Here is a 27177-nt window from a genome sequence, read left to right on the forward strand (position 1 = left end):
GGCCGACACAACCTCGGGCTGAACACGCTCAAGACTGTAGAGATGATCGTGGACTTCAGGAAACATTCTTCTCCTCAGTTGCCCCTCACACTATCCAACTGCCCTGTGTCAACCGTCGAGACCTTCAAATTCCTGGGAATCACAGTCTCCCAGGACATGAAGTGGGAAGTGAACACCATCTCCATCCTGAAAAGGGCCCGGCAGCGGATGTACTTCCTGAGGCTGCTGAGGAAGCATGGCCTGCCACAGGAGGTGCTACGACAGTTCTACACGGCAGTCATCGAATCAATCCTGTGTTCTTCCATCACAGTTTGGTTTGGGGCCGCCACAAAAAAGGACAAAATCCGACTTCAACGGACAGTTAGGACGGCAGAAAAAATCGTTGGCACCGCCCTACCCACTCTTGAGGACTTGCACACTGCAAGAATCAAGACAAGGGCACGGAAAATCCTCCTGGATCCCCCGCACCCTGCCCACCACCTTTTTCAGCCACTCCCCTCAGGCAGACGCTACAGATCCATGCGCACCAAATCCAGTAGACACTTAAACAGCTTCTTCCCTCTAGCCATTAACTCCTTAAACAGTCACTGACATAGTCACTCTTCTTGCACCACAAAATGGTACTTCAAAACTACTGGTTACTCTAAAATGGTTCAATGATTTTGTTGTTTACGATGATACTAGTGCAGCGTGTTATACCGGAGACAAATTCCTTGTGTGTTCTACATACTTGGCCAATAAAGATGATTCTGATTCTGATTATGATTCTGATTCAGCTTCACAAGCTGACCACTGCGTTTGCCGCGGCTGCGGCGGCGCTTCCGTGAAGGGAGCGAGCGAACGCGTAAGAGATCAGCCGGCAGGTTAGCCAAGAACGGAGGTAGCGTCTTTTCACCACTGTCTTGCCAAAACGCGGCCGAATCTCCGACGTGTTGTTGAATCAATAACAACGATCGGCGATCATAAACCAACCGAGACGCTGTTAGGGAGGTAACAAGCATTGCGAAAAGTAAAAAAACCCGAAATGGCAGGAGCGTCGCCGAACACACTGGCGCACAAGCGGCCATCTTAGGGACCTAATAAATAAAGTAAAATAATTCACATAAAAATGATGAGAGGATGAATTGAAATACTAATACAGTAAATAAAGGACATTCCCTGCTCTGTCTGGCTGGCTCTTGAGGTGCCATCCGTCAAAGGATAACCAAGCAATGTGGTATGTCTAATAAGAACCGATACATTGATCCAACTTAGGCTACATCATTCTTGAAGGACAGAGGATCTGATTTTCCACTCTTTCCTGAATGTGGCGTTTGCGCCTTTGTAGGATGGGAGCTGTCTTTTCTCGGCCAAACGTCTGCCTTATAAACTCGTTTGATCCACCTCAGCCCTCTCACCCATGCTTTTGCATTTCGAGTGTATGAGTGAAGCATGGCATTCCTGGAGCGACATCTCCGCATCTATTCCAGTGAAGTGTAACTTGCTTTTGTAACTCAGACCTATGTCAGCAAAGAAATAAAACCTACATTTACAACAAATGGGAAAAGAACTGACAAAGATCATTTGATTTGCAGTTTTATAAAAATGTAATTTTCCTCAATCAATCAGGAGCACTGTAGGCCATAGCCGATGATTGGGAGATCAGTTTCAGCGGGCTTTCAAGCTATTACTTCGTCTTTTGCCGTTACACAGGATCCCACAAACGTAGACACACGCACACACAAAAAATCCGGAACAAAAATATGTATTTACAAGAAGAAGCGCACCGAGAGAATATAAACAAAAATCGCTGGTCACGAGTTGCCAGGAAAAATAAGGTCTAAACAAAAAGCGCTTGCAAAGGGCAAGGTAACAGTAACGCCGAGAATATACACGAAATGACAAGGGTCCAATTAGACGAAAACTAAACAAGAGCATGATCAAAGACAAAATAATATCAATAACCGCAACAAGGAACTGGAGGCAAATGCGAACATTTTGAGATCGACAGGTTGAGAAAACAACGCTTGACCAAGAGCAGCAGCGAAGTCAATAATCCGACAAGAGAGAATGAGATCTTGGCAGTCCTTCAATACAAATTTTAGTCATGATCAAATTTCAAGCAGGTTTACTGTCAAATTAAACATGAAACAAAGACAATTACATATTGTATATCCAGTATTTGAAACAACCCCATAACTTCAGTCAGTAGTTGGCACGCGATGGGCAACACTGTATATACATATGAATGTTTTATGTTTTTCATGTATTATATAGTGCCAAGATAAGTTGAGTGCTTAAGTGCAGTCTACATGTTTACATATTGTTTCATGAACATGAAAAGTTGAAGCGATGAAGACACAGGTTTGTTTGTGTTATTGTTGCCGTCTGATTTATGACTAACCGACTTTTAAGTTTACACCACATTTGTTCTTCGGAATTTGGTGTAGCTGTCATTGTGAACGCTTAAAAGACTGCATATCAGGATTTAGCAAGTGAACAACTCCAACTGCAGTAGATGAATAAATTGTCTTTCATATTAATTCATAGTTTATTTTTTTATATTTTAGTGTAAGCCTACCCCATCAGACTAAGTATTTATAATAAATCTGATATATTTTAAGGTAATATAGATTAATTTATGTGAGTGTTTGCTTAAGAACTACACAGGAAGAAGTATTGAATAGCAATCGCAATGTTGAGCAGAAAAAAAAATCTGAATGAATGTTTTTTCCAAATTGTTCAGCACTTCCTTGCTTGGTGTTTTTTTTGTCTTGAGAGCGAATTTCAGCAAAATTTGCCCATCATTGAACTTCATTTCCATCAAGTCCAAAACCGAAGTATGAGTCTCGTACAAAAGAGCCATTCAGACCCATTTCCTCCTCGTCCTCCTCCAATAAACTCTTTTCTCTTTTGCTACTTGTGTGTGCGTTCTCCTAGCTCTACATCCAGACGACTACTCTGACTATTTCCATGAACCTCAGTGCCTCAGTAGCACTGGGCATGCTCTACATGCCCAAGGTTTACATCATTATCTTCCACCCTGAGCTCAACGTACAGAAGAGGAAACGTAGCTTCAAGGCGGTGGTGACAGCCGCTACCATGTCGTCACGCTTGTCCCAGAAGACCAGCGAGAGACCCAATGGAGAAGCCAAGACGGAGCTATGTGAGAACCCTGCCGCTGACCCGATGAGTGAGTAACCTTTACATCATGTCATCTAGACGCAAAGCTGCGGCGGAATCGGTGCTTCATGCGTGAGATAAACATCGGAATGACCCTGACAGCTATGGTATATCTTCCTTTCACCAACAAAGCTTTTATTGTTGCACTTCCACCAAATGTCGTCGGTTCCACATTTATATCTGTGCCATTGAGGTTTTAAAACGGTGTCCCCAGGAGGGTAAAGTGATATGTCTTTCTGCTACTTCCGCTCGCTTTCTCAGACTTCCTTTCATGCACTTGGAAATCCCATTTGGCCAATTTAATTGGTTGTGTGCCAGGGTAAAAAGTATGTCTAATGCCTATAGAACACGGCATCAGTTATCGCCAAGACCTTTAACCCGAGTGTGCCGGAGGAAGAGGAGAGATGGAGAGATTTGAAGATGAACTGAGAGTTCTATGAATGGAGTGGAAGGGGACAATCCATCAATAGAGCAGAGCAGTGTTACTCTGACCACTGCGCTCTGACTCAACATGATCACAATGATTATTTAGGTCTGGGTGTTAGTGAGTGAGTTTGTGTGCGGTGGAAGTACACTCCTGGGACACATTAGATGAATTAATTTGCTAATTATTCATTTGTTAACCTTCTTCGACACGTCGGTTGTTTAGTTGTATTGTAGCCAACGTTGAGGGAAAATTTGATGGGGGGGGGAGACTTTTCTGTTCCGGCGGTCCACAAAGTAAGCTATGTGAAGGGGTGTCTGGATGAGTTTGGTGTGGCAAACTTGCGAGCAAACGCCTTCGGGATGAACTAAAACCTGTCTGAGAAGCGTCGTAAAACTCTGCCTATTCCTCACTCTGTATAAGGCTTGCAGCTTTAAGTAGCTTCAATCTTAAAAGTTTTTTCGACATTAACGAGTGAAACATTTTGATACAGTACATTTGTATCAAAATGTACTGGCAAGGAAGGAACTGGCCAGCCCTGAAGGTAAATTTACATGCAGATTTGACTTCGGACTATTTTGACGCTTAGTGAGGTCATCAATTGGCAGGGCAATAATTCAAAATTGTATTTTGCCTAGTCACAATCATAGAAACCATTCTAATTGAAGAAAACTATTTGACATGCCTGTGTTCCTGTGGTGTCAAAGAGCTGTGAATTCACCGTGATGCTTCCAGTAAGTGCGTGACGAATATCATTCTGCCCTGGGTGTGATAGGTTGTTTCATGATATCCCAGTTGGAGTTTTCTGTCAAACTAAAAGCAAACAAACAACAAAAATGGCACACATCGTATGTCATTTCAATATAACACCTAAATTGTACTTCATTTTCGGAACATCGACAGTGCTAATGCTTACAGTCAATGGGAAATCCTGTTGAAGGACTCATAGAAAATCAACATCGAGTGACAATTCTTTGAAATGAAGAATATTCACTCACAAACATTGTAGGAACACAAAGAAACAAGTAAAATAACAAAACTCCAAGGCATATATTCTTCTCTGGGGGAAATGAGTTATATTTGTACAGTTCTATTCTTTCTTCTTCTAGTCTTTTTTTTCCCAGAATTATTATCCTCTTAGAGTGTGTATCTATGCGTGCACCGTACTGTCCTCAGAGGCTAAAGTGAGCAAAGTAGCTAGTTCTTAATAGTTGAATTTATATAAGTTTTGAAATCACTGAATCATAATATTTATTCATTGTGGGTTGAATAGAAATCAAAATAAACTGGATTAGTAATTGATCCATACAATGAAAAAATTGTGTGTTGAATTTTATTGTGTCAAGTGATTGCACAAAATAAAATCATCTGGGTCCGGATACATTTTGGAATTCGATGTGTCGTCAACTTGCAAAATATACAGTATGTGGTTCAGGATAAGCGGCGTTGAAAATGGAAGGATGGAGGGATCAACCAACCCAAAGGAATTGTTGGATTTATTGCATCATCCATGGTTCTAAGAATTTTGAAAAGGAGTTGGGGAAAATGCTGCAACCACAGTTTTTTGCTCGATAAAAGTCTTGTCTGGTCGTGGCATTTTGGTCCGCCTTTCTAATTCTGTATATTTCATTAAGTGTAGGGATATACTGTGTGTGTGCGTGTGTTTAATATATATATATATATATATATATATATATATATATATATATATATATATATATATATATATATATATATATATATATATATATATATATATATATATATATATATATATATATATATATATATATAAAATTTTTGTACGGATTCTCTGAGTACGGTTGACGTACTCAGAGAATGTCTCAGACAATGGGGAACAGAAGATGAGGCGCTGGAAGAGGGACCATGATGGGAGGACAAGCCCTATTTTACCAAACGAGCTGTGTGTTTTTGATTTTTGTTTGTTTGTTTTTTTTATTTGGCTGTGAGTCGGCTTGTTTGGCGCCTGTGTATGACAGAAATAATGTCACCGACGCTGATTGGCTGTCACAGACAAAGTACGGACTGGCCCACCGTGGGTCAGCCTGAAATACCGACAGAAATGGTGATCGGCGGACGGTCCCTCCCTCAGTGTGATGGAATGCCCACGTATGGTTTGATAATATGATGAGGTGATTATACATTTATATGATGATCACAGTCATCACAGCCCAGTCAAACCACAACTACAATACAACCGGTGCCGTAAATGAAATTGACACCCCTTGCTCTAAATTGCGCATTCGTGTGAATGCTTGTCCATACATGCTCCGCTATTGGTTGCCAAACAGTCACAAGGCTTTGGCACACCCACGACTCGAACGAAACAAGCGGCACAGGAAATGCACTGCAGGTGTCCCAAAAAAGAAAAAAAAACCGTTAGTCAAATGTACGTCCTTCATTGGAAGCATACCAAACGCATCTCTCCTCGTTGGGGGTGGGGGAGCGGATGGTGATGATTGACGGCTGATGCCAATGACACATCACATGGGCCAAACGCCTCCTCTCCCGCAACGCTTCTAATCACATGGAGCCATCACGGCGCCCACAGGTGCACCAGCTTCTCAAAAGCCCTGAATGATGCCTACGGGATGACAGCTATTCCCTGGAATGTCTCCAAACAGTTGTCATACTCATCTGTCATGAGCCCAATGCGCTCATGTGCTTTTCCTGAATGTGCGCATGAACGCGGTCAGTCAGGGAGTTTGTACATCAAGACATACTATTGGAATTGTGCATGCAGCCAATGGGGCGAGACATTCTCCACAGGGGTGGGGTGGTCCAAACCTCAGCATCTGTCACAGCACAACATCAAACATCCTCGAGCGCAGAGATGGGCAAAATACGACCCGCAGGCCGGATCCGACCCGTTGGTCTTTTTAATCCGGCCCGCCGAAGATTGGTGCACAATTAAGGTTTGATTGCATTCATTTTGTTTAGACTTGTCAGGTACAGTACAGGTATTTCAACACCAGGTGGCGCAGTTACTTTAAGTTGCAGAGCACAGGGAGGGAGGGGAAGACGAAGAAAGAGGGAGAGAGTAATGACCATGGAAGGGAAAGTGATATGTATCTGATTAAACGAAGCGGGTAACAAAGTACGAAACATTCAGGACACGCCTGGAGTCGGAAAGAAATCTACGAGACTTTGAAAAACAAGGAAGCAATTCTTACTCAGTCCGATTCTGGCAATTTCCATGCTCAGAGTGAATTGCTTATGGCTCGAGTAAATGAACATTTCCTAGAATGGTTTGATTGTTATCATGTTAAAAACTTTCCTGGACCGCTAATAAGAGTCGGAGAGCAGTCAAATGTGTAGAGCGTGAACAACAGGGGGCTCAGCACACATCCTTGAGGAGAACCGGTGCTGAGTCTGATGGTGGAGGAGAATGTTACATTATTACTGGCATACAAAGACATTGTGCTATCTTCTTTATTTTCTATTTCCATTTCTAACTGGTCCGGCCCTCCACAATATTTTCTGCTTCTCATTTGCAGGGGCAAAATAATTGCCCACCCTGCTAGAGTCTAGCGGGTCATTTGGTCTACGGGATGCCATCCCAGAAGCGCATCATGTCATCCGCTCTGTGGGTTTTTCACCTCTATGAATGTCTTCTCGCCTTATCTCTGCAACCCGCACCCTTGCCTCACTTGTGCCCCCTATTTTTTATGTTTTTTTTTCTTTTTTTGCAGCAGTGGAAGTGACATTTATTAATGGCGAATTTATGTGCATGACCGCACCGAAACCTGAACTGTGGCTCTGCCGTCCCTGGAGACTCTCCGTCAATGCCTGTAACCATCAGAGCGCCAAATACCTCGCTTTCAGGACCTGTCAGCCCTAGAGGAGACGACCTAGAGTGATTTATAGGATTATGAAGATGCACACTTGTGCACATTTGCACTGGTATTGATAGGGCATAATAGCTTCACAGAAAAAGTGAGATTGGTCGCTTTGGAAATTATCATCCTTCAATGTCCTCAAACTAAATTGAAATCGCCATACAGTGGTGCCTTAAGTTACGAGTTTGGTTAATTCCGAATGCCTCACATTCTCAAATTATCTTTCCTCATTTCATTGAATTGAAATGCCATTGATCTGTTCCAGTCTGCCAAAAAAAACCAAACAGTTTTTAATGAGAAAAATAGCACTCACAGGCTGCAGTCATTCTTGTTTGTTGCCTAAGATGGCCACCACAGCCCACAGTGTCAGGTAAAAATTGTGCTACATTGTGGGCCATTTATGGCTAGCAGTAAACACAATAAACAACAACATTTACTTGAAAAGCCAAGGACATCGCACAGTAATGTGATCTGTTATTTCATCATAAATTGTGTTTTTGTATCTATGTCGAAAACAGATGAATTGCATTCCCATTCATTTCAATAAGAAACTCAACCTCATTTTGAGGACAGGTTCGAGGAACAAATTCAAATTTGTGACCCAGGAATATGCTGCACTTAATAGAGTCAGGAAAACATCACAAAATATAGCTGCAAAGAATCACAGCGTTTTTGTTACACTTTGCATCAGTTGAATGGCCATTGTGCTGCTGCATGCCTTGGACGTCTGGACAAAATACACACCTCACCTATTCCAAGCCGGTGTCAGCCCCTCGTAAAGGATAAAGAATAGAGGTCTGTTAGTAATGTTACATTAATGTACAATTTGTGTTCAAAGACCATTTGCACAAGGGATTATAAATGCTTTTCTAATAGTGTACCAGCATTAGCATTAAGCTAGTGGACAAAATGTCATTATGGGGTTGTTTTAGATACAGAATGTATCGTAATTTAGTTTTACATTTAACTTGAGAGTAAACATCACTTTGGAGTAGCATGAAAAATGTTGAAGTCTAATTGCATCTTATTGCAGTGTTTTTTCTAAAGTACAAAAGACTAATTTTCCTGATTAAAGAAGTTAGTCGGGGGACTGGAACGGATTACTGTTATTTCCAAATAGTTCAATGGAGAAACATTATTTAATTGTTTTGAGTTACAATGTGGTCACGGAACTAATTCGGTTCATATCTGAAGGCACCACGGTACATATGACTGAGCCAGGCACGCATACACCAATAAAGCCGAGCAAAAATTCTCAATGCTTTTCAGGTCACGTTAATCTCAGTAATGGCTGAAAAAAAACTGAGATATTGCATATAGATACATACAGGCTGCAATGCATCCAACATGTACAAGATTATAAATATTAAAAGCCGAATACTGACACGCTTGCTCTCAGAATGGCTGGCTGGTGTTCCTGAATGCTGCCTATAGTTACTAGCAAAATTCTGTCTTACATGTGATGTTTTATTTATCATACTTGCAGACCCAGACTACAAAACGCTGTAAAGGAATGGCACAACTTTAATTGCATAGCCCAGGGGAAATGGTTGCCATAGCAACATTAAAGCAGTGGAAAGCGAATCTAATTAAAGGCAGAATACTTCGACCCTTTCCACTGTGCGGGGAGGATGACAGACGTGAGCCTTGTTGACTGACTGATTGAGTGCCGTCCACAACATGAAAAATTGAATCCCCCACACCACCTTTGAGCCTCTGAACTCAAGTCCCTTCCTCGCACGCCTCGCACAAGTCGTGATGAGTCGGCGAGACCTCAAATGGAAACCGCGCACCTTGAACGTTTGAAGCCCCCGAACGCTTCTGCATCACAGGAGGGCACACTGCGGCGACGAGGCGAGTGCTCGGCTCGTTTCCATAGCGATCCGCACTCGCAGCACATAGCGTTTGTTCGGTGCCCACTTGTGGAGTGTTTGTTTTTTTATTGCTGCTAGTTAACAAGTGAAAATAGAAAGTGAGGTTGCACTGGGGCATTGGGAGTGCAAATGATACGCTGGCCCAGAACACATTGCTTCTGATTGCTCACAGCTGGTGAGAAGAATGGACCACACAGTTTGATACCGAAACAGCATATTTTCTTGCAAATTTGAAGGATTGTTTTGTTTTGGGTGACGTGGTCGACGAGCGGACGGCACATTTGCTTTTCTCCGTTGTGGGAGTAAATTGGAGAAGGTAGTAGAAGTAAAATTAGTAAGATATCCTTTATTTGTCCCACACTGCGGAAATTTACAATTTAGTAAAGACTCGAGATTATTTTGTCGATGAAAGTCAAATTATAGTTGATTGATTCGTTGATCTTTTTTCAGCACATAAAAAAAGTACCTACTCTTTTTCTTTTTTTTTTTTGCGCTGCAGACCGGTATCACTTAACAACATCTTTCAAGGGACAGGCATAGAAACAAAGAAAGTGTTCAAAATGTTGCCTCCCCATGATGCTTATTGTAATTGTTGAAATTGTGCATCTTGTTCTCTTTACCGAGACAGCTGGTCTCATCTTGTGTTCAACACTCCAAAAAACGTGAACAATTTCATGCTATTTTAATTCATTCCATTTACTTATCTGTTAATTCTCACACTCCCCAAAAATATTGTCTTTGGCTGGCGACCAGTTCCTGGCGTGGCTCGCCTCTTGCCCAAAGTCCTGGATATACTCCAGCTCACCTATGAACTTTGTGAAGATAAGTGGTGTAGAAAATTGGGTGGGATTAATTTAGGCTAGTTTAGGTTTATTTCAAATTTGCATCAATATAAGTGGCCGAAATGAGTTTCCTCCACAGGGTGTCCGGGCTCTCACTTAGAGATAGGGTGAGCAGCTCGGTCATCCGGGGAGAGACTCAGAGCCGAGCCTCTACTTCTCCACGTTGAGAGGAGCCAGATGAGGGGGCTCGGGCATCTAATTAGATTGCCTCCTCGATGCCTCCCTGGTGAGGTGTTTCGGGCATGTCCCAACGACAGGAGGCCCCAGGGATGACCCAGGACACGCTGGAGAGACTGTGTCTCCCAGCTGGCCTGCGAACGCCTTCGGATCCCTCCGGAAGAGTTTGAAGATGTGGCTGGGGAAAGGGAAGTGTGGGCTTCCTTGCTAAACTTGCTTCCTCTGCGACCCGATCCCAAATAAGCGGTCAAAAATGGTATGGTATGGTATGGTAAATCGGCATCGCAGTGTGGCAGAATGCAATTTTCGATCACAAAGACAAAAAAACCCTCTTCTTCATTTTTGGTCGGTCAGTTGGCTTTATTTATCTATTGATATGGTCTCTCGATAAAAGGAGTGCTTTTTACACGTTTTTCATATCATTGCTACATGATTTACATTCTTTTTCAAAATCATGATGACCGAGTTTACTTTCCCCTTTTCCCACAATCTTCTTTGTTTCCTTCTTTAGGTCAAGCCACCAAGAAGACGTACGTGAATTACAACAACCTCAGGATCTGATGTGCTCGAGGATGAATGCTGCTTGTCTGCCATTTGTGATTGAAAAGAAAAAGTCAAGCTCCAGAGGAACCGGGAGAGGCTTGTGACTGTCTCAGCTCGTCCTGCAGCACCCGCCCACTCACATGGGATGGCGGACCGCATCCCACCTCCATCCTGACTTGATTGAGACGAGCAGTGCTGCGGGCTGCTGTGACTGTACCGCGTGGAACTTGTGACCAGGCAGACCTGAGCGGAGAACAAGCTGACCGCTGAAAGGGGTCACCGCGGACGAGGGCATGAAAGACAGCGGCTATGCTTTCGAGATACTTTGTTTTACAATGTCATTAAAGCCATATTCTCTTGGGGTTCCCATTATCTGATTTCTCTTCTGTATTGTTTCCAAGTGATTTTCTTCTGTGCCTCTATTTGCTCCAAGTACATCAAATTGAACCTTGAACAGCGAGCTCTGCCACATACAGTATTTTGTTTTACACAAATGAATGAATATTTTTTTTTAAGGAACCAAAAAAAAAAGAAATCAACCCACATGATGATTATATTTGAGTGATGGGCATTGTACGTCTATTTTTTTTGTAAATATTTGAGACTATTTTCATGTTTGGAGTACTAAAATAGATAAGCAGTCTGTGTTCAATGGCATTTGGATGGTAATGAGATGCACCACAAAGTGTTGACTTTGCATGTGCCAATGTATGTCTGTTCTATTTGATGTAAGCCAAAAAAAAAAACATGAAAAAAACATAAAAAAAAGAAAGAAAATTAAAAAATAAATCAAATAAAAGATACTGATAATGAGCTTCGGCATTCTCCTGCGCTTTGTTTTCTCTTACCGGAAATCATTCAAATGACAGAATATGGCTTTAATCTGTTGCTGCATTGACCCCTCTTGTATTTGAAAGCATGTTTGTTTTTTGTAGCCTTTCCTTGTGGTACCTAGCAACTGTGTGACAAGCACTCACAGCGACCGTGCAAGTATGTTGTGATGTCTGTCAATTTACGAAGATGTAATAAATGAGTTTGTTATCTTTTATACAATGCAAGTGCAACAACATAGCCAAGTTCTTTCAGTGCTCATGTGAGTGAGTTTTCAGTGAGCCGCTCAGACTGATGTATGAATAAGTGCTATTAATCACAGCGGCGTTTATGTAAACTGTTGCAAATGTCACCGTCTCATCCTCACGCTGCAGGCCACGCTAGAAAGCCGAGCGAGCGGCGCTGTCATGCGGAGGAGATGAGACCCGGCGAGAGGAGCAAAAGTCGACTCTTGTACTTCTTTACTTTTGCCTTTGTTCTTTTCTGTCTCACCCTGTGTTCATCCACCACTGCTGAGACTCCTTCCAAGTTCCAGCAGCCGTGTCAGATCAGTTTGTCCCTGCCGAGTTCAGCCTTGAGTAGCCAAGTTACTCTCACTCACACCTCTCACGTTGAGTATATTTTACAATTGGAATGCGAATGTCAAGAGACAAACATCCAAAATAAATAAAATAAAAACTAATAAATACATAAATAAAATGGATGCTCAGGGCCTTATTTTTGTGACCGGCGTAAATCAGTACAGAGGTGCGTTAGACCGGGTGTTGGAAGTTTTACAGACAAGGGCAATTAAAAAGTGGGATGTCTGTGCCGCAGTGAGCGTGAACACAGACGACTAAAGTTGCCGTTAATCATGGTGGCTCCTTCCATTCTCTTTAAATGTGGAACAACTGACAATTGTCTTGACGGAGACATGGCACCGTTCTCTGTGTGGAAGAGGATGCTCTGGCCATGGTGTAGCAACAGACAGTGTGTGCAGGTGGTACGTCTGCAGGGCCCGCATCTGTCCGCCTGTGCCACAGACAATTTCACCAAAATCACGTTAAACCGGCTGTGCCAGTATTTTGACGTGGTCTGAGCAGGCATAACTTTAAACCAGAACTCAGCAAAGTAGGGCCTGTGGGTCACACCCAGCCCACCCAAAGTGGGCTAGGTGTGGCTGACCAGCCCTCACAGTGACCATGAAGCGAAAAATATGAGGGGCTTTTATTTTTTGTACCCACATGTGGACGCTAGTAAAAGTGAGATACCAAGCAAGAGCTTTGATTTTTGTCAGCAGTGTTGCCAAGTGAGCAACATTTTGGATATGTTTAGGGACTTTTCAGACCACTCCAAGTATTTTTCCCAAAAAAAGACGGGCAGAAATGGCAACGGTGGAGATTTGGCCCGATAATTCTGTCCACAAATCCACCCTTTCATAGATTCGATGTTTTATAAGTCATCAATGCATCATTATACATCACTCTTAATAATATTATACTTCTCACTTATTAATACATAATTTTGGAGTGTTGGTGCATCAGATTAATGTTTTGTTAATGTGATTTTAGCCATTTTTAAAGTGCCAAGATGTAATTTTAATGACGGCTCATATCCATCCATCCATTATCTGAACCACATCACCCTCACGATGGTCGCGGGCATGCTGGTAGTGGGCGGGGTACACACTGACCCAGTTGCCAGCCAATGGAATGGGAGAGGAAACCAGAGTACGGGAGAAAACCCACCCAGGCATTTCCGAATTATTGGTCGACGAGTCCGAGCACCGGCCTTCCTGTGGGGAGTTTGCATGTTCTCCTCGTGCCTGCGTGGGTTTTCTCCAGGTACTCCGATTTCTTCCCACATTGCACAAACATGCGTGGTAAGTTAATTGAACATTCTAAATCAGTGGTCCTCAACTGGAAAGGCTGTCGGTCCACTTTTTAAAAAATTTTTTATAAGACCAAGGTCCGGTCTCATGCACGGCGGTCATGGGGAGCAGGGCTATATGCCCATTTAGTATGATCAAGCCAAGCTTATACAAATCAACACTCCTCACAACCAACCAATAATGGGGTGTGTGAAAATAACAATTATTCACATTGCCAGTACATAGCAAATAATGAGAAGTATTGTGTTGAGGCACAGGAACTCTTTTATTTTGTTAAGTTGTGCCTGCTTAATAATAGAAATAGCCCTTTTAGGGAAAAAAGACATTTTTACTTTGTTAAACAGTAGTTGTCTTTTTTCCCTTAATTTAACAAAAGCAAAACAAAATACTCCATCCATCCATCCATCCATCATCTACCGCTTATCCGGGGCCGGGTCGCGGGGGCAACAGCTTTAGCAGGGAAGCCCAGACTTCCCTCTCCCTAGCTACTTCTTCCAGCTCTCCCCGGGGGATCCCGAGTCGTTCCCAGGCAAGCTGGGTGACATAGTCTCTCCAGCGTGTCCTGGGTCTTCCTCGGGGTCTCCTCCCGGTGGGACATGACCGGAACACCTCACCGGGGAGGCGCTCAGGAGGCATCCGAATCAGATGCCCAAGCCACCTCATCTGGCTCCTCTCGATGTGGAGGAGAAGCGGCTCGACTCTGAGCCCCTCCCGGATGACTGAGCTTCTCACCTTATCTCTAAGGGAGAGCCCGGACACCCTGCGGAGAAAACTCATTTCAGCCGCTTGTATCCGGGATCTCGTTCTTTCGGTCACGACCCATAGCTCGTGACCATAGGTGAGGGTTGGGACGTAGATCGACCGGTAAATTGAGAGCTTCGCCCTTTGGCTCAGCTCCTTCTTCACCACGACAGACCGATACAACGTCCGCATCACAGCAGATGCTGCACCGATCCGCCTGTCGATCTCCCGCTCCCTCCTACCCCCACTCGTGAACAAGACCCCAAGATACTTGAACTCCTCCACTTGGGGTAAGATCTCCTCCCCGACCCGGAGGGGGCACTCCACCCTTTTCCGACTGAGGACCATGGTTTCAGATTTGGAGGTGCTGATTTTCATCCCAACCGCTTCACACTCGGCTGCGAAACGCTCCAGTGAGAGTTGGAGAGCCCCGTTTGAAGGAGCCAACAGCACCACATCATCTGCAAAAAGCAGGGATGTAATACTGAGGCCCCCGAAACGGACCCCCTCAACGCTTCGGCTGCGCCTAGAAATTCTGTCCATAAAGGTTATGAACAGAATCGGCGACAAAGGGCAGCCTTGGCGGAGTCCTACCCCCACTGGAAACGGTTCCGACTTACTGCCGGCAATGCGAACCAAACTCTGACATCGGTGGTATAGTGACCGAACAGCCCGTATCAGGGGGTTCGGTACCCCATACCCACGAAGCACCCCCCACAGAACTCCCCGAGGGACACGGTCAAACGCCTCCGTGAGTCGTCACCTTACCGTGGTGGAGGGGTTTGTGTGTCCCAATGATCCTAGAAGCTAAGTTGTCTGGGGCTTTATGCCCCTGGCAGGGTCACCCATGGCAAACAGGTTCTAGGTGAGGGGCCAGACAAAGCACGGCTCAAAAGACCCCTTATGATGAGTAAAATTAATGGATCTCAGTTTCCCTTGCCCGGACGCGGGTGACCGGGGCCCCCCTCTGGAGCCAGGCCTGGAGGTGGGGCTCGTTGGCAGGCGCCTGGTGGCCGGGCTTACACCCATGGGGCCCGGCCGGGCACAGCCCGAAGAGGCAACGTGGGTCCCCCTTCCCATGGGCTCACCACCCATGAGAGGGGCCAAAGGGGTCGGGTGCAATGTGAGCTGGGCGGCAGCCAAAGGCGGGGACCCTGGCGGTCCGATCCTCGGCTGCAGAAGCTAGCTCTTGGGAACAAAATACTCATTTTACCAAAATAAATACTAAAAATGAAAACAAAAATGTTATTTTCATTTGTACAATTCCCCTTTTCACATCCCCTCTGAAATCATTGAAAAATATATCAGAAGAGGAGTTAAGAACCATTTTCAATACTGACACAAGGGAGCACGGGAATGTACAGTGCTGTTCTTCCACTAAAGGTGAATGCAATGTCTGAGGCATGCAAATATTATTTGAGGAAGGCCATTGTGATGTTCATTTACCATGTTGCGGTGTTCTGCTGTTAGACAGCTGCAAAGATCCCTGGGTAGACGGGAGCAAAACTGCAAACAATCGCAACCTCCAGCGATTCGTCTTGTCTAATTGTCTGTGTGTGGCTCTTCTGTGCTGAAGCTGTGAGCACACTGTGGCGTCGCGCATGCTTCTGTTTCCTGACACAATCATCCATTTTGAATGCGTGACGCTAATGTATGGACACACCTTAAGTTCGGAGGAGCCAATCAGCGCATCATATATGCTGACGCTTTGTATGGGCACACCTTAAGTTCAGAGGAGCCAATCAGCGCATCGTTATCGCCGAGATGCGCTGCTCAACCAGGGTCTCCAGTTCGTCAAACATTATACACACACAGTCGTGCTGCTGCGTCCTCTGTAATACATCTGTTCGTGCACGCAAATAATACAACGGATAATTTTAACAAGTGATCGCGGTAATGCGCAGATTATTTTATACAATTTGCCAAGGGTCCGGACAGAGGAGGTCCGGACAGAGGAGGTCGGCGGTCCGGACAGAGGAGGTCGGCGGTCCGGACAGAGGAGGTCGGCGGTCCTGTCGTGGATCGCGGTCGACAAGTTGAGGAAGACGGTTCTAAATAGTCCTCAGGTGTGATTGAGAGCGTGCATGGTTGTTTGTCTGTGTGTGCCCTGTGATTGGCTGACAGCCAGCTTGAATAGGCTCACACACACACTCCGACCGTAGTGGTTTGGATACTGGAGGGCTGGGTGGATTTCCTAATTATACCGACACACACCATATCTACACACGTAGCAATTTATTGAAACGAGACAATGCCCTTCCTAACTTAGCTATAATAATAATACAGACAAAGTCGAGGTTAGCCTGCTGGCTTGGCCCTTGGCAAGCCTTCCATTTTCTCACGTGGCCCTTTTGGAAAATTAATTTACGGGCCCTTTTTTAGAGTGGCTTTCTGCCACCAATTTGTCACGCTGTAAAGCTCACCTCCACAAAGCCAAGGTGTGCTGGGGCACCCAACTCCATGCCACAATGGCAAAGATACGCAGTCAACCTGACTGTGCTTGCACGGAATTTTGCTTTTCTGCCACAGATTTGCTGTCAACAAAAATCGAGACCTCAGTTTCTGCGAGCAAAAAAATTGTACATCAATGAAATAATCAAGAACAATAGACGGCGAGCCGGACTTTGGACACCCTTGCTCTATACCATGGATTCCCCTCAATTGCGGGTAGATGTGAAACGTACCAACCATGAAGGATAAATGAAATTGCCTGTGTCCTAACATCCACAAGCCTCAACAAGTAGCCAATTGTGTCACATACTGGACCAAAGAAACACCCCTCCCCTATTATATGCGGGAGGGAAGGTGCTGTCTATTTTTCTTGTTGCTTCTGTTTCTATTTGTACAGCAAGTCTTCTCACTCCAGTGGGACCAGATGGTCTTTACTTCTCTGTCACCTTGCCTTACATGCAGCCAAGAAAAGTCCCACTTACTGTATGCCCAATTAGAACGAGTGTCTCCCACACCAAATTAATCGCCTGTGTCAGTGTCTTTGCAACTCGTCAGTGGGGGATGAGTGCAATCTGCATTTGCCGTTAAGCTTGCAGCATTTTAGATGTTATTAAAAGGCAATGGAGACACCGTTTTTGAAATGCAGAGTATGTTCTGAAAGAGGCCTCTCTAGGATTGTTTTTTTTTTCAACGTAGCAATGTACCGTCTTCTATTCCTGCCCCCGGATGCCGCTTCCTGGGGAAATCGCTGCGGAACAACAAAGATGGAAACCTAATCATTTTGACTAGAAGAAAAGCCCATTCCATCAGCAGCAAGTCTTACTGTAAATGGTCCAAACTTTCATGACTGCCAGTGAAAGTTGATTACCGGTACTCATGGAACTAATTTGAAGTCCATTTTGTACACGGCATGGACTGAAAGCTGTCTCGACACTTTTCAACTTGTCAAACATGATAGAAGATACCTTCACTCTGTATGGCCTAGTTCAAGAGAGAAGTTGCCGTTTCGGCCTGTGGTTTACACACGGTTTCAGAGAAATAAAACACAATTTGAAAGTTTGTGAAAATGACACTTATCGTTACTAAGACTGTGGCACTTTGAGATACAGTACATGTGACCTCAAGATTGAAGCCTTTGTTTTGATTTTTAAGATAAGATATCCTTTATTCGTCCCACACTGGGGAAATTTACAGCCTCCAGCAGCAAGAATGTATGTAGAAAGAAGAAAGAGAAAAAAACAACAAACATCTTTCAATTAAATGCAATATGAATCCAAAGGCAATTACACTTTTTGTATTTAAAAGACCAATGAACTTTAAATCCGCTATCTTAATGCGAACATATCATGGGTAATACTGTGGACTGGCTAATAAAGCATCGATGTGATGGTGTTTTAGCGCTTAAACATAAAACAAAGGGGTGCCCCGGTGGTCAACTGGTTAGTGCAGGGGACGGGAACCTATTGCTCACGAGCCATACGTGGCTGTTTTCATGATTGCATCTGGCTCGCAGATAAAATAAAATATTCTCGTTTGCTTAATCCATCCATCATTGTTTTTACTGCCTATTTCCTGTTCAAAGCTGCAATTGGCTACAGGAGCTTTTTTCATTGGATAATACTGGCCTACATTGGCCGTTGCTGCGGAAACAAGTAAACGCCCCCTTTTGAATCAGACCGCTCAGTCATTAGCTCAAAGCTAATCCTAAACGAATAAAATGGCGAAAAGAAAAAAAAGATGACGAATATGGTAGACTTCAGAATGAATGGAGCAAAGGATTCACCTTTGTGGAGAGAACAGGTTCTACGGTCTGTCTGATTTGCAATGACAAAATACCATCGATGAAAATGTCAAGTGGCACTTTGACACGTGCCACGCGACGTTCGCCAGCCAGAAGCAACTCCGCGTATGGACCTGGCAAGCTGACTATAATTCCACTCGTTTTGCTGGATTTTTAGCAATCGTGAGGAACGGAAAACCATTCACATTAATGGTGAGCATTATCACAAAATCATTAAAGAATACATTCAGAGGCTTACTATATTGAAATGTTGTTCAATTCACTTTTAAAATACCGGTAGTATAATCTAGTATAATAATTCCAAAATATTTGGAAATGTATTTCAGTGAGATTATATTAAAAAAAAAAAAATCCTCGTCTCACCCCCCCTCGGGTGGTGTCCGTCGCTCATTCAGCTCGAGTCTTCTACCAGAGGCCAGGAAGCTTGAGGGTTCTGCGCAGTGTCCTTGCTGTTCCCAGCACTGCACATTTCTGGACTGAGATGTCCGATGTTGTTCCCGGGATCTGTTGCAACCACTCATCTAGTTTGGGGGTCACTGCCCCGAGTGCGCCGACCACCACAGGCACGACTGTCACCTTTACCTTCCAGGCTCTCTCCAGTTCCTCTCTGAGCCCTTGGTATTTCTCGAGTTTCTTGTGTTCCTTCTTTGTGATGTTTCCATCACTTGGGACCGCTACATCCATTACAACGGCCTTCCTCTGCCCTTTATCTATGATCACGATATCTGGTTGGTTCGCCATTACTATCTTGTCAGTCTGGATGTGGAAGTCCCACAGGATCTTCGCTCTGTCATTCTCCACCACCTTCGGAGGTGTTTCCCATTTTGACCTTGGGGTTTCCAGTCCATACTCCGCACAGATGTTTCGGTAGACTATGCCAGCCACCTGATTATGGCGTTCCATGTAGGCTTTCCCTGCCAGCATCTTCCCTGCAGTTATGTGTTGGATCGTCTCAGGTGCTGCTTTGCACAACCTACACCTTGGGTCTTGTCTGGTGTGGTATATCTGGGCCTCGATGGCTCTGGTGCTCAGGGCATGATCCTGAGCAGCCAGGATGAGTGCCTCTGTGGGGGGATTTCTTGAGATCGGCCACTTCAGTTATGGTCCGGTGGTACATCCCGTGTAGAGGCTTGTCCTCCCATGATGGTCCCTCTTCCAGCGCCTCATCTTCTGTTCCCCATTGTCTGAGACATTCTCTGAGTACGTCATCCGTTAGAGCCTTCTCCTTGATGTATTCATGGAGCTTGGATGTTTCATCCTGGACAGTGGCTCTCACACTCACTAGTCCCCGGCCTCCATCCTTTCGGCTTGCGTACAGTCTCAGGGTGCTGGATTTGGGATGGAACCCTCCATGCATGGTTAGGAGCTTTCGGGTCTTAACATCCGTGGTCTGAATCTCTTCCTTTGGCCACCTTATTATTCCTGCAGGGTATCTGATCACTGGCAGGGCATAGCTGTTTATTGCCCGGGTCTTATTCTTGCCATTGAGCTGGCTTCTTAGGACTTGCCTCACTCGCTGGAGGTATTTGGCCGTAGCCGCTTTCCTTGTTGCCAGTTCGAGGTTGCCATTGGCTTGTGGTATACCAAGGTACTTGTAGCTGTCCTCAATGTCTGCTATTGTTCCTTCAGGGAGTGAGACCCCTTCAGTGCGGACGACCTTTCCTCTCTTAGTCACCATCCGACTACATTTCTCAAGCCCGAATGACATCCCGATGTCGCTGCTGTAGATCCTGGTTGTGTGGATCAGGGAATCTATGTCCCTTTCGCTCTTAGCATACAGCTTTATGTCATCCATGTAGAGGAGGTGACTGATTGTAGCTCCATTTCTGAGGCGGTATCCATAGCCTGTCTTGGTGATTACTTGGCTTAGGGGGTTCAGTCCTATGCAGAACAGCAGTGGGGATAGTGCATCACCTTGATATATGCCACATTTGATGGACACTTGGGTAAGTGGCTTGCCATTGGCTTCAAGTGTGGTTTTCCACATCCTCATCGAGTTCGCAACGAAGGCTCTGAGGGTCCTGTTCACCTTATACAACTCCAAGCATTCAGTGATCCATGTATGTGGCATCGAGTCATAGGCTTTCTTGTAATCAATCCAGGCTGTGCACAGGTTGGTACGTCGGGACCTGCAGTCTTGTGTGACTGTTCTGTCAACCAGGAGCTGATGTTTGGCTCCTCTGGTATCTCTACCAATGCCCTTCTGTGCTTCGCTCATGTATTGATCCATGTGTCCACTTATCTTAGCCGCAATGATGCCTGACATGAGCTTCCATGTTGTGGAGAGACAGGTTATTGGCCGATAGTTGGATGGGGCTGCACCCTTTGAGGGATCCTTCATGATCAGGATGGTTCGCCCTTCGGTTAGCCATTCTGGGTGAGTCCCATCCCTCAGCAGCTGGTTCATTTGTACTGCTAGGCGCTCATGGAGTGCTGTGAGTTTCTTTAGCCAGTAGGTGTGGACCATGTCCGGGCCTGGTGCTGTCCAGTTCTTCATATCTGAGACTCTTTCCTGTATGTCTGCCACTGTTATGGTAACCGGGTTCTGTTCAGGGAGGTTGCTGTGCTCCTCTCTCAGGGTCACCAGCCATTGTGCACTGCTGTTATGTGCAACCTCCTTCTCCCATATGCCTTTCCAGTACCTTTCAGTTTCCAGTCTTGGTGGGTCAGCTCTGTTGTTAGGACCCTGCCACTGAGCGTACACTTTCGCAGGTTGTGTTGCGAACAGCCTGTTTATTCGTCTGGCCTCATTCTCTTTCGTGTACCGCTTTAGGCGACTGGACAAGGCTTGGAGCCTTTGTTTGGCAGTTTCGAGTGCTTCAGGCATGGTCATCTGGATGTACCTCTCGGGTATCGGCCTTTTCATCACACCTCTCTGGGCCTCCGTTAATTGACTCACATCTTTCCGGGCCGCCTTGATCTTAGCCTCCAACCGTCTTTTCCATGGTGGGTAACGTATCTCATGGCTTCCATGGTTGCTCTTATAGCCCAGAGTCTCCAGGATCACTGATGCTGAAGCGTATATCAGCTCATTGGTTTCTGTGATCGTTACGGTAGGGATCGCCCTCAGTGCTGCATTGACACTTTCTCTGAGACTTTCAGATGGTACTTCACATAGCCGTTGTAATCGGTTTCTAGGTTGCCCAGCTTTCATTCTCGCCATGATCTTAGCTTTCAGGTCAGGTGCTGCCTCGCTCAGCATTTCATTCATTGGGGCTGGCCACCCAATCTCATCATCTGCATTCATTGGGGCTTGCCTCCCAATCTCTTGTAAGACCTCCTCCTCTGATCTGGCAGCCTGGGGCCCTTCACCATGGAACCTGCGTTGTACCTCATCAATCTCAAGTTGTGACAGCAGTTGCCGTTTGTGGATGTTGGAACACTGAGCTACTAGTTGTTTCGCGGTTAACCGTGACTGTGGGTTTCGAAGTAACCATTTAGCCCACATTCTCTGCATGTAACCCCTCTGACTAGGGTTGCTTGAGTAGTAGCATTCCAACAGAGCCATGTTGGATGGTGTTATGTGCTCATTTTTGCCCCAAGCGGGATTCGAACCACCGTCTCCCGTATGCCAAACCGATGCCTTACCAACTGAGCTATCCAGCGTCGGCCATTAGTACGGTGCGTCCTGTGTATGTGTAAAATACAGAAATGTCACCCATTAATGAGACTGCGGCCATAAGTACGGTGCGCCGCTTTATATATATATATATAACCGTGACTGTGGGTTTCGAAGTAACCATTTAGCCCACATTCTCTGCATGTAACCCCTCTGACTAGGGTTGCTTGAGTAGTAGCATTCCAACAGAGCCGCTTTATATATATATATATAAAGCGGCGCACCGTACTTATGGCCGCAGTCTCATTAATGGGTGACATTTCTGTATTTTACACATACACAGGACGCACCGTACTAATGGCCGCAGTTTTACTGTGGTAAAACATACGCCAGCTTAAACATACGGCATGCATGCGCGGACTCTAACACGTTAGCTTGAAGCATACGGTAGCATGCCAAGACATACAGATAAGCTAAAAACACGTTTTTAAAAAGGCAACGAAAGCAGAACTGAGTTTGGGTGTATTTTATTTAGCCATCGTACAATGTTCTCACGTTTTTCGATCAATCATCACCCAGAAATCCATCAAAGTCCTCATCCTCTGTATCAGAAGCAGAGGATTGCACATCTCAGTTGTCATTGAATGCATCACATGCTAGTGTGAGTTGCTACGCATTGCCGAGCGGAAAGAAGGAGTAGCAACAGCAAAGTCAACATTTCTCTCGTGTGAAGCTTTCCCACATTTGAAAGTAAAGAACAGAGCGAAACATGGTGGCAGCGCGCGTGTGTGTAGAAAGAATTGAACTGAAGAATTGTGGCGTAACTCGCCAAGCGCTGCCTCTCACTCTTTGTAAAGTTGTATTTGCCACCGATCATCCATTGTTCCCATGCCGTTCGCAACTTTACTTTGAACGCCCGGTTGATGCCAATGTCCAGCGGTTGGAGTTCTTTAGTGAAGCCTCCGGGAATAACGGCAAGCTCAGAGTTCATTTGCTTGACTTGTTTTTTCACCGCTGCTGTGAGATGGGCACGCATGCCAAAAGCATAACCGGTGGCTTTAAGTTTGAACTGAGTTTCGTAGGCGTGTCTTTTTGTCGAATTTATTTTCAGGGGTTCTTAGAAACCAAAACCGGAGTTGTTTTGCAACAATGCACATTGCCACACTCTATACAAGTGTTGGTACTGGCTTGAGGCGTCCCTTTAGCGTCCACTTACACGCCCACCCTTCACCATTGGCGGACAAGCTTGCCTGTCCTCTCTCTCCCTCTCTCTCTCTCTCCCTCTCCATATATGTATATATACACGCCCACCCTTCCCTGATTGGCCGACTTCTTTCCCGCATGCCTGGTCACAGTCACTTCCGCCTTTTCTCTATATAAACAGCGTGTCGGCTGTCAGTCAGATTTTGGAACTCAGCGCATATAAAGGACGCTCCGCACCATAAGGCGTCCTGTCCATTTTGGAGAAAATTTAAGACTTTTAATGGCGCCTTATAGTCGTGAAAATACGGTATATATATATATATATATTAGAGCTGTCAGTTTAGCGCGTTTTTATTGGCATTAATTTAAATGAATTTTAACGGGATACAATTTTTTCTCGCGAGATTAACGCGGCACACGTCACAAGCGGATGTTACAGTTGCTCTATAAATACACCAGAACAAAACAACAAGCGCGCTGCAGATGTTTACGCCCATGTCTGTTTTGCCAGCCACGGCAGCACGAGACACCGAAAACGGATACTTAAAGAGTTAATGAATGGAAAGTTTACTTTTAAAAAGTTGCCCGATTACTCCACTGACAAGACCAAAGTTATCTGTTCTTCTCTCTCTCTGTATCATACAGGTTTACGATGTATGCCACTGACACGATTGTTACTTGTTTGGAACTATTTTGTGTGGAAGGTTACAGTGTTCTGCGTCCATATAAATAGAGCGGGTGGAGCTTCTCTGTTTGTCTGACAGTGGTAGCGACCTAGCGAAAATAAAACGTCTCCAGTGTTGTCATCGAACCAAGTGTAGTCGAAATGAGGTCTACACAAAAACTGTAGAGAGACTTCCGCACAAGAAGGACCAACACAATCAACATAGCCTGACTGTTTTAGGAGGAGTGACCCCCCCCCACACCTTTCAGAATGGTTTGCCCCAGCAGTACGGGGGAAGTGCGTGCGCTTTTTTGTACGGCGGCTGCGGCACATAATGAACACTGGTGTCCGGTGTCTCGTTATTCTTCAACAAACATACAGAAACAGACTGCTGTGTTCAAAGTAAACTTGAGAAAAACTAAGTATGCAACCATGATTTAAATCTACTATAGGCTGAGTACTAGTTTACCTTAGATGTGCACTTTATAATGTTATATTGCTCTGTTTTGATTTTATTAAAAAAAAAAGCTGTTAAAGCAGCTGTTGTGTGACAAAATATTGTTTTCACTGTTGTTGATGGACAGTAATATTGTGTGAGAGATTATGTGTGAATAACTGCACCAAGTGAAAAATGTTCATGTAAAATTGAAAATCGAAATTGTTATTTCAGTAAATATTTGCATTTGGCACATAGAAAATTGATTCATGATTCCATGTTGATCAGAGCATTAAAATGGGGTAAAAATAGGACAAAAAAATGTAAAAGGAAATTCAGAAACGATAAAAAAATGTGTGAATAATCACAATTAATTTTTTAGTCAGTTTGAGTTAATTATGACAATTGCATTTTTAATTAGATTAAATATTTTAATCGTTTGACAGCTCTAATATATATATATATATATATATATATATATATATATATATATATACACAGCTGCCTCCTGTCCAAAATCCCCCAGTTTCTGCGAGCAAAAAAAAATTTACAGTGCAAACCCACACAATTTGGGAAAAGAATCTATCAATACTACATTCAAATTTATTTATTTATATTTTATTAATGTTTACTGGATTATGTTTCTGTTTGTTTGTTGGGAGGGAGGCCGGAGGAAATTAATAGCCTTTCCATTCATTTCAATGGGGAAATAAACTGTAATTTGAGATATGAGGCTTTTGATCTTGATTACAAAATAATGGGTTGATCCTGTTTAAGAGTTCCCGAGAGTACTCAGCCCACCTTGCGAGTATAGAAGGGCGGTCAGTGAGTAGTTGATCACCGTTGGCTGATCGCACGGGGCTTACAGAACCCATCAGATACAGAACCCATCTGATCCCACGATTCTCGACGATATCCCTCCCCTCCCGCAGAGAGAAGAACTAAGCACACCACCAACGCTGGAAGAAACAAAATCTGCTCTCCATGGCCTGAAGAACAACAAAGCCTCTGGTCCAGACGGGATTCCTGCCGAGCTATTGAAGTTTGGCGGGCAAGCCCTCCTGGACGATATCCACGGTTTCCTGCGGGAATGTTGGGAGGGGGAAGACGTGCCACAAGCTTGGAAAGATTCTAACATCATCTATATATACAAGCGGAAAGGCGACAAAGCAGCATGCGGAAATAGCAGGGGCATCTCTCTACTGGCAACGGCAGGGAAAGTCCTTGCCCGCATTATGCTCTTCAGACTTCTTTCCACCATAGTCGATGACGTGCTCCCCGAATCACAGTGCGGCTTTCGCAGAGACCGCTGCACTGCAGACATGATCTTCGTCTTGCGCCAGCTACAAGAAAAATGTAGAGAACAACATCGGAACCTCTACATCGCCTTCATAGATCTAGCTAAGGCTTTCGATACAATCTGCAGGGAGCTCCTATGGGGTGTGCTGGGACGCATTGGTTGCCCCCCAAAATTTGTTGCGGTGTTAAAGGCCCTTCACCATGGTATGCAAGGCCGGGTGGTGTGTGGAAGTGAAAAGTCCGACCCTTTCCCAGTGGCTGTGGGGGTCAAACAGGGATGTGTCCTTGCACCCATCCTGTTCAACATCTACCTTGCTGTCATGATGAAACATGTTTACAACAATACCGACCCAATACGAGACGGTATCTCGATCAATTACCGTCTCGATGGCAGCCTTTTTAACTTAAGAAGATTGAAAGCCAGAACGAAGATCAGTAACACGTCTGTGCTGGACTTGCAATATGCCGATGACACTGCAATGCTGAGTCACACGCCACCAGGACTGCAGCTGTCCCTTGACGTCCTCACGGACACGTATACCCGCGCTGGCCTCGTCCTAAATGCAACAAAGACAGAGATTTTGCAGCAGACCACCGACGCTGACCCCTTTATCTTCCACTCTGGGGAAAATGCTCTGAAGAACACTGGCGACTTCGTCTACCTTGGCTCATCTGTCAACATGAAGCTCGACCTCACACCCGAGATCCAAAGGCGGATCGGGTCGTCAGCTGCAGCATTTGGACGGCTGTCCAAGCGATGCTTCCTCAACAAGAACTTAACTCTTACCACAAAAACTAAGGTCTTTAACGCTGTGTGTGTGTCTATCCTACTCTATGGTTCAGAAGCATGGGTGCCCTATGCTAAACATCTTAAGCAACTGGAGCGCTTCTACATGAACTGCCTAATGAAGATCCTGGGCATTCACTGGTGGGACAGAATTCCGCACACGGACGTCAGAAGCAGACTGCAAGTCCCACCGCTAACGACTCTCCTCCTCCAGCGTCAATTGAGATGGCTCGGCCACATTGTTCGCATGCCACCGGACAGACTCCCGAAGAAGGTGCTGTACGGTGAATTAAGTACTGGGGAGAGGAGCAGCGGCGGGCAGCTGAAGCGTTTTAAAGACAGCATAAAGGTCACTCTCAAGAAGTTCGCCATCGATCCGACCAACATGGAGGAAGCGGCATCGGATCGGGTGGAGTGGCGACGACGCACCCTGGAGGGCGCAGCGCATCACGACGCCTCATACAACCTGGCGGCCCTGCATCGCAGGGAGAAGCGACATGCCGGACCGGTTATGGACGGCCACTATCGCTGCGACCTTTGCGGGCGCGGCTGCGCTACTCTGGCGGGTCTGAGGGCGCACCAACGTGCGCATCAGCGGCGTCAACAGCACGGGGATCGAAGGATGGGGGAACGCAACGTCGTCTTCGGCTACG

General features: G+C 45.1%; 1 protein-coding gene across 2 annotated transcripts in view; it reads left to right on the forward strand.

Moving 5' to 3' along the window:
• Positions 1 to 11386, forward strand: part of LOC127595941 (metabotropic glutamate receptor 7) — a 124273-nt gene extending 112887 nt beyond the window's left edge. For both annotated transcript variants that reach the window (XM_052057987.1, XM_052057988.1), the window contains exons 9-10: positions 2920 to 3172; positions 10851 to 11386. In XM_052057987.1, coding sequence (XP_051913947.1) covers positions 2920 to 3172; positions 10851 to 10900 — 303 coding nt within the window. In that variant the 3' untranslated portion in view covers positions 10901 to 11386. The remainder of the gene's footprint in view (positions 1 to 2919; positions 3173 to 10850) is intronic.
• The last annotated feature ends 15791 nt before the right edge of the window (positions 11387 to 27177 follow it).

This window comes from Hippocampus zosterae, chromosome 2 (assembly GCF_025434085.1).
Source record: "Hippocampus zosterae strain Florida chromosome 2, ASM2543408v3, whole genome shotgun sequence".
NCBI classification, from domain to species: Eukaryota; Metazoa; Chordata; class Actinopteri; order Syngnathiformes; family Syngnathidae; genus Hippocampus; species Hippocampus zosterae.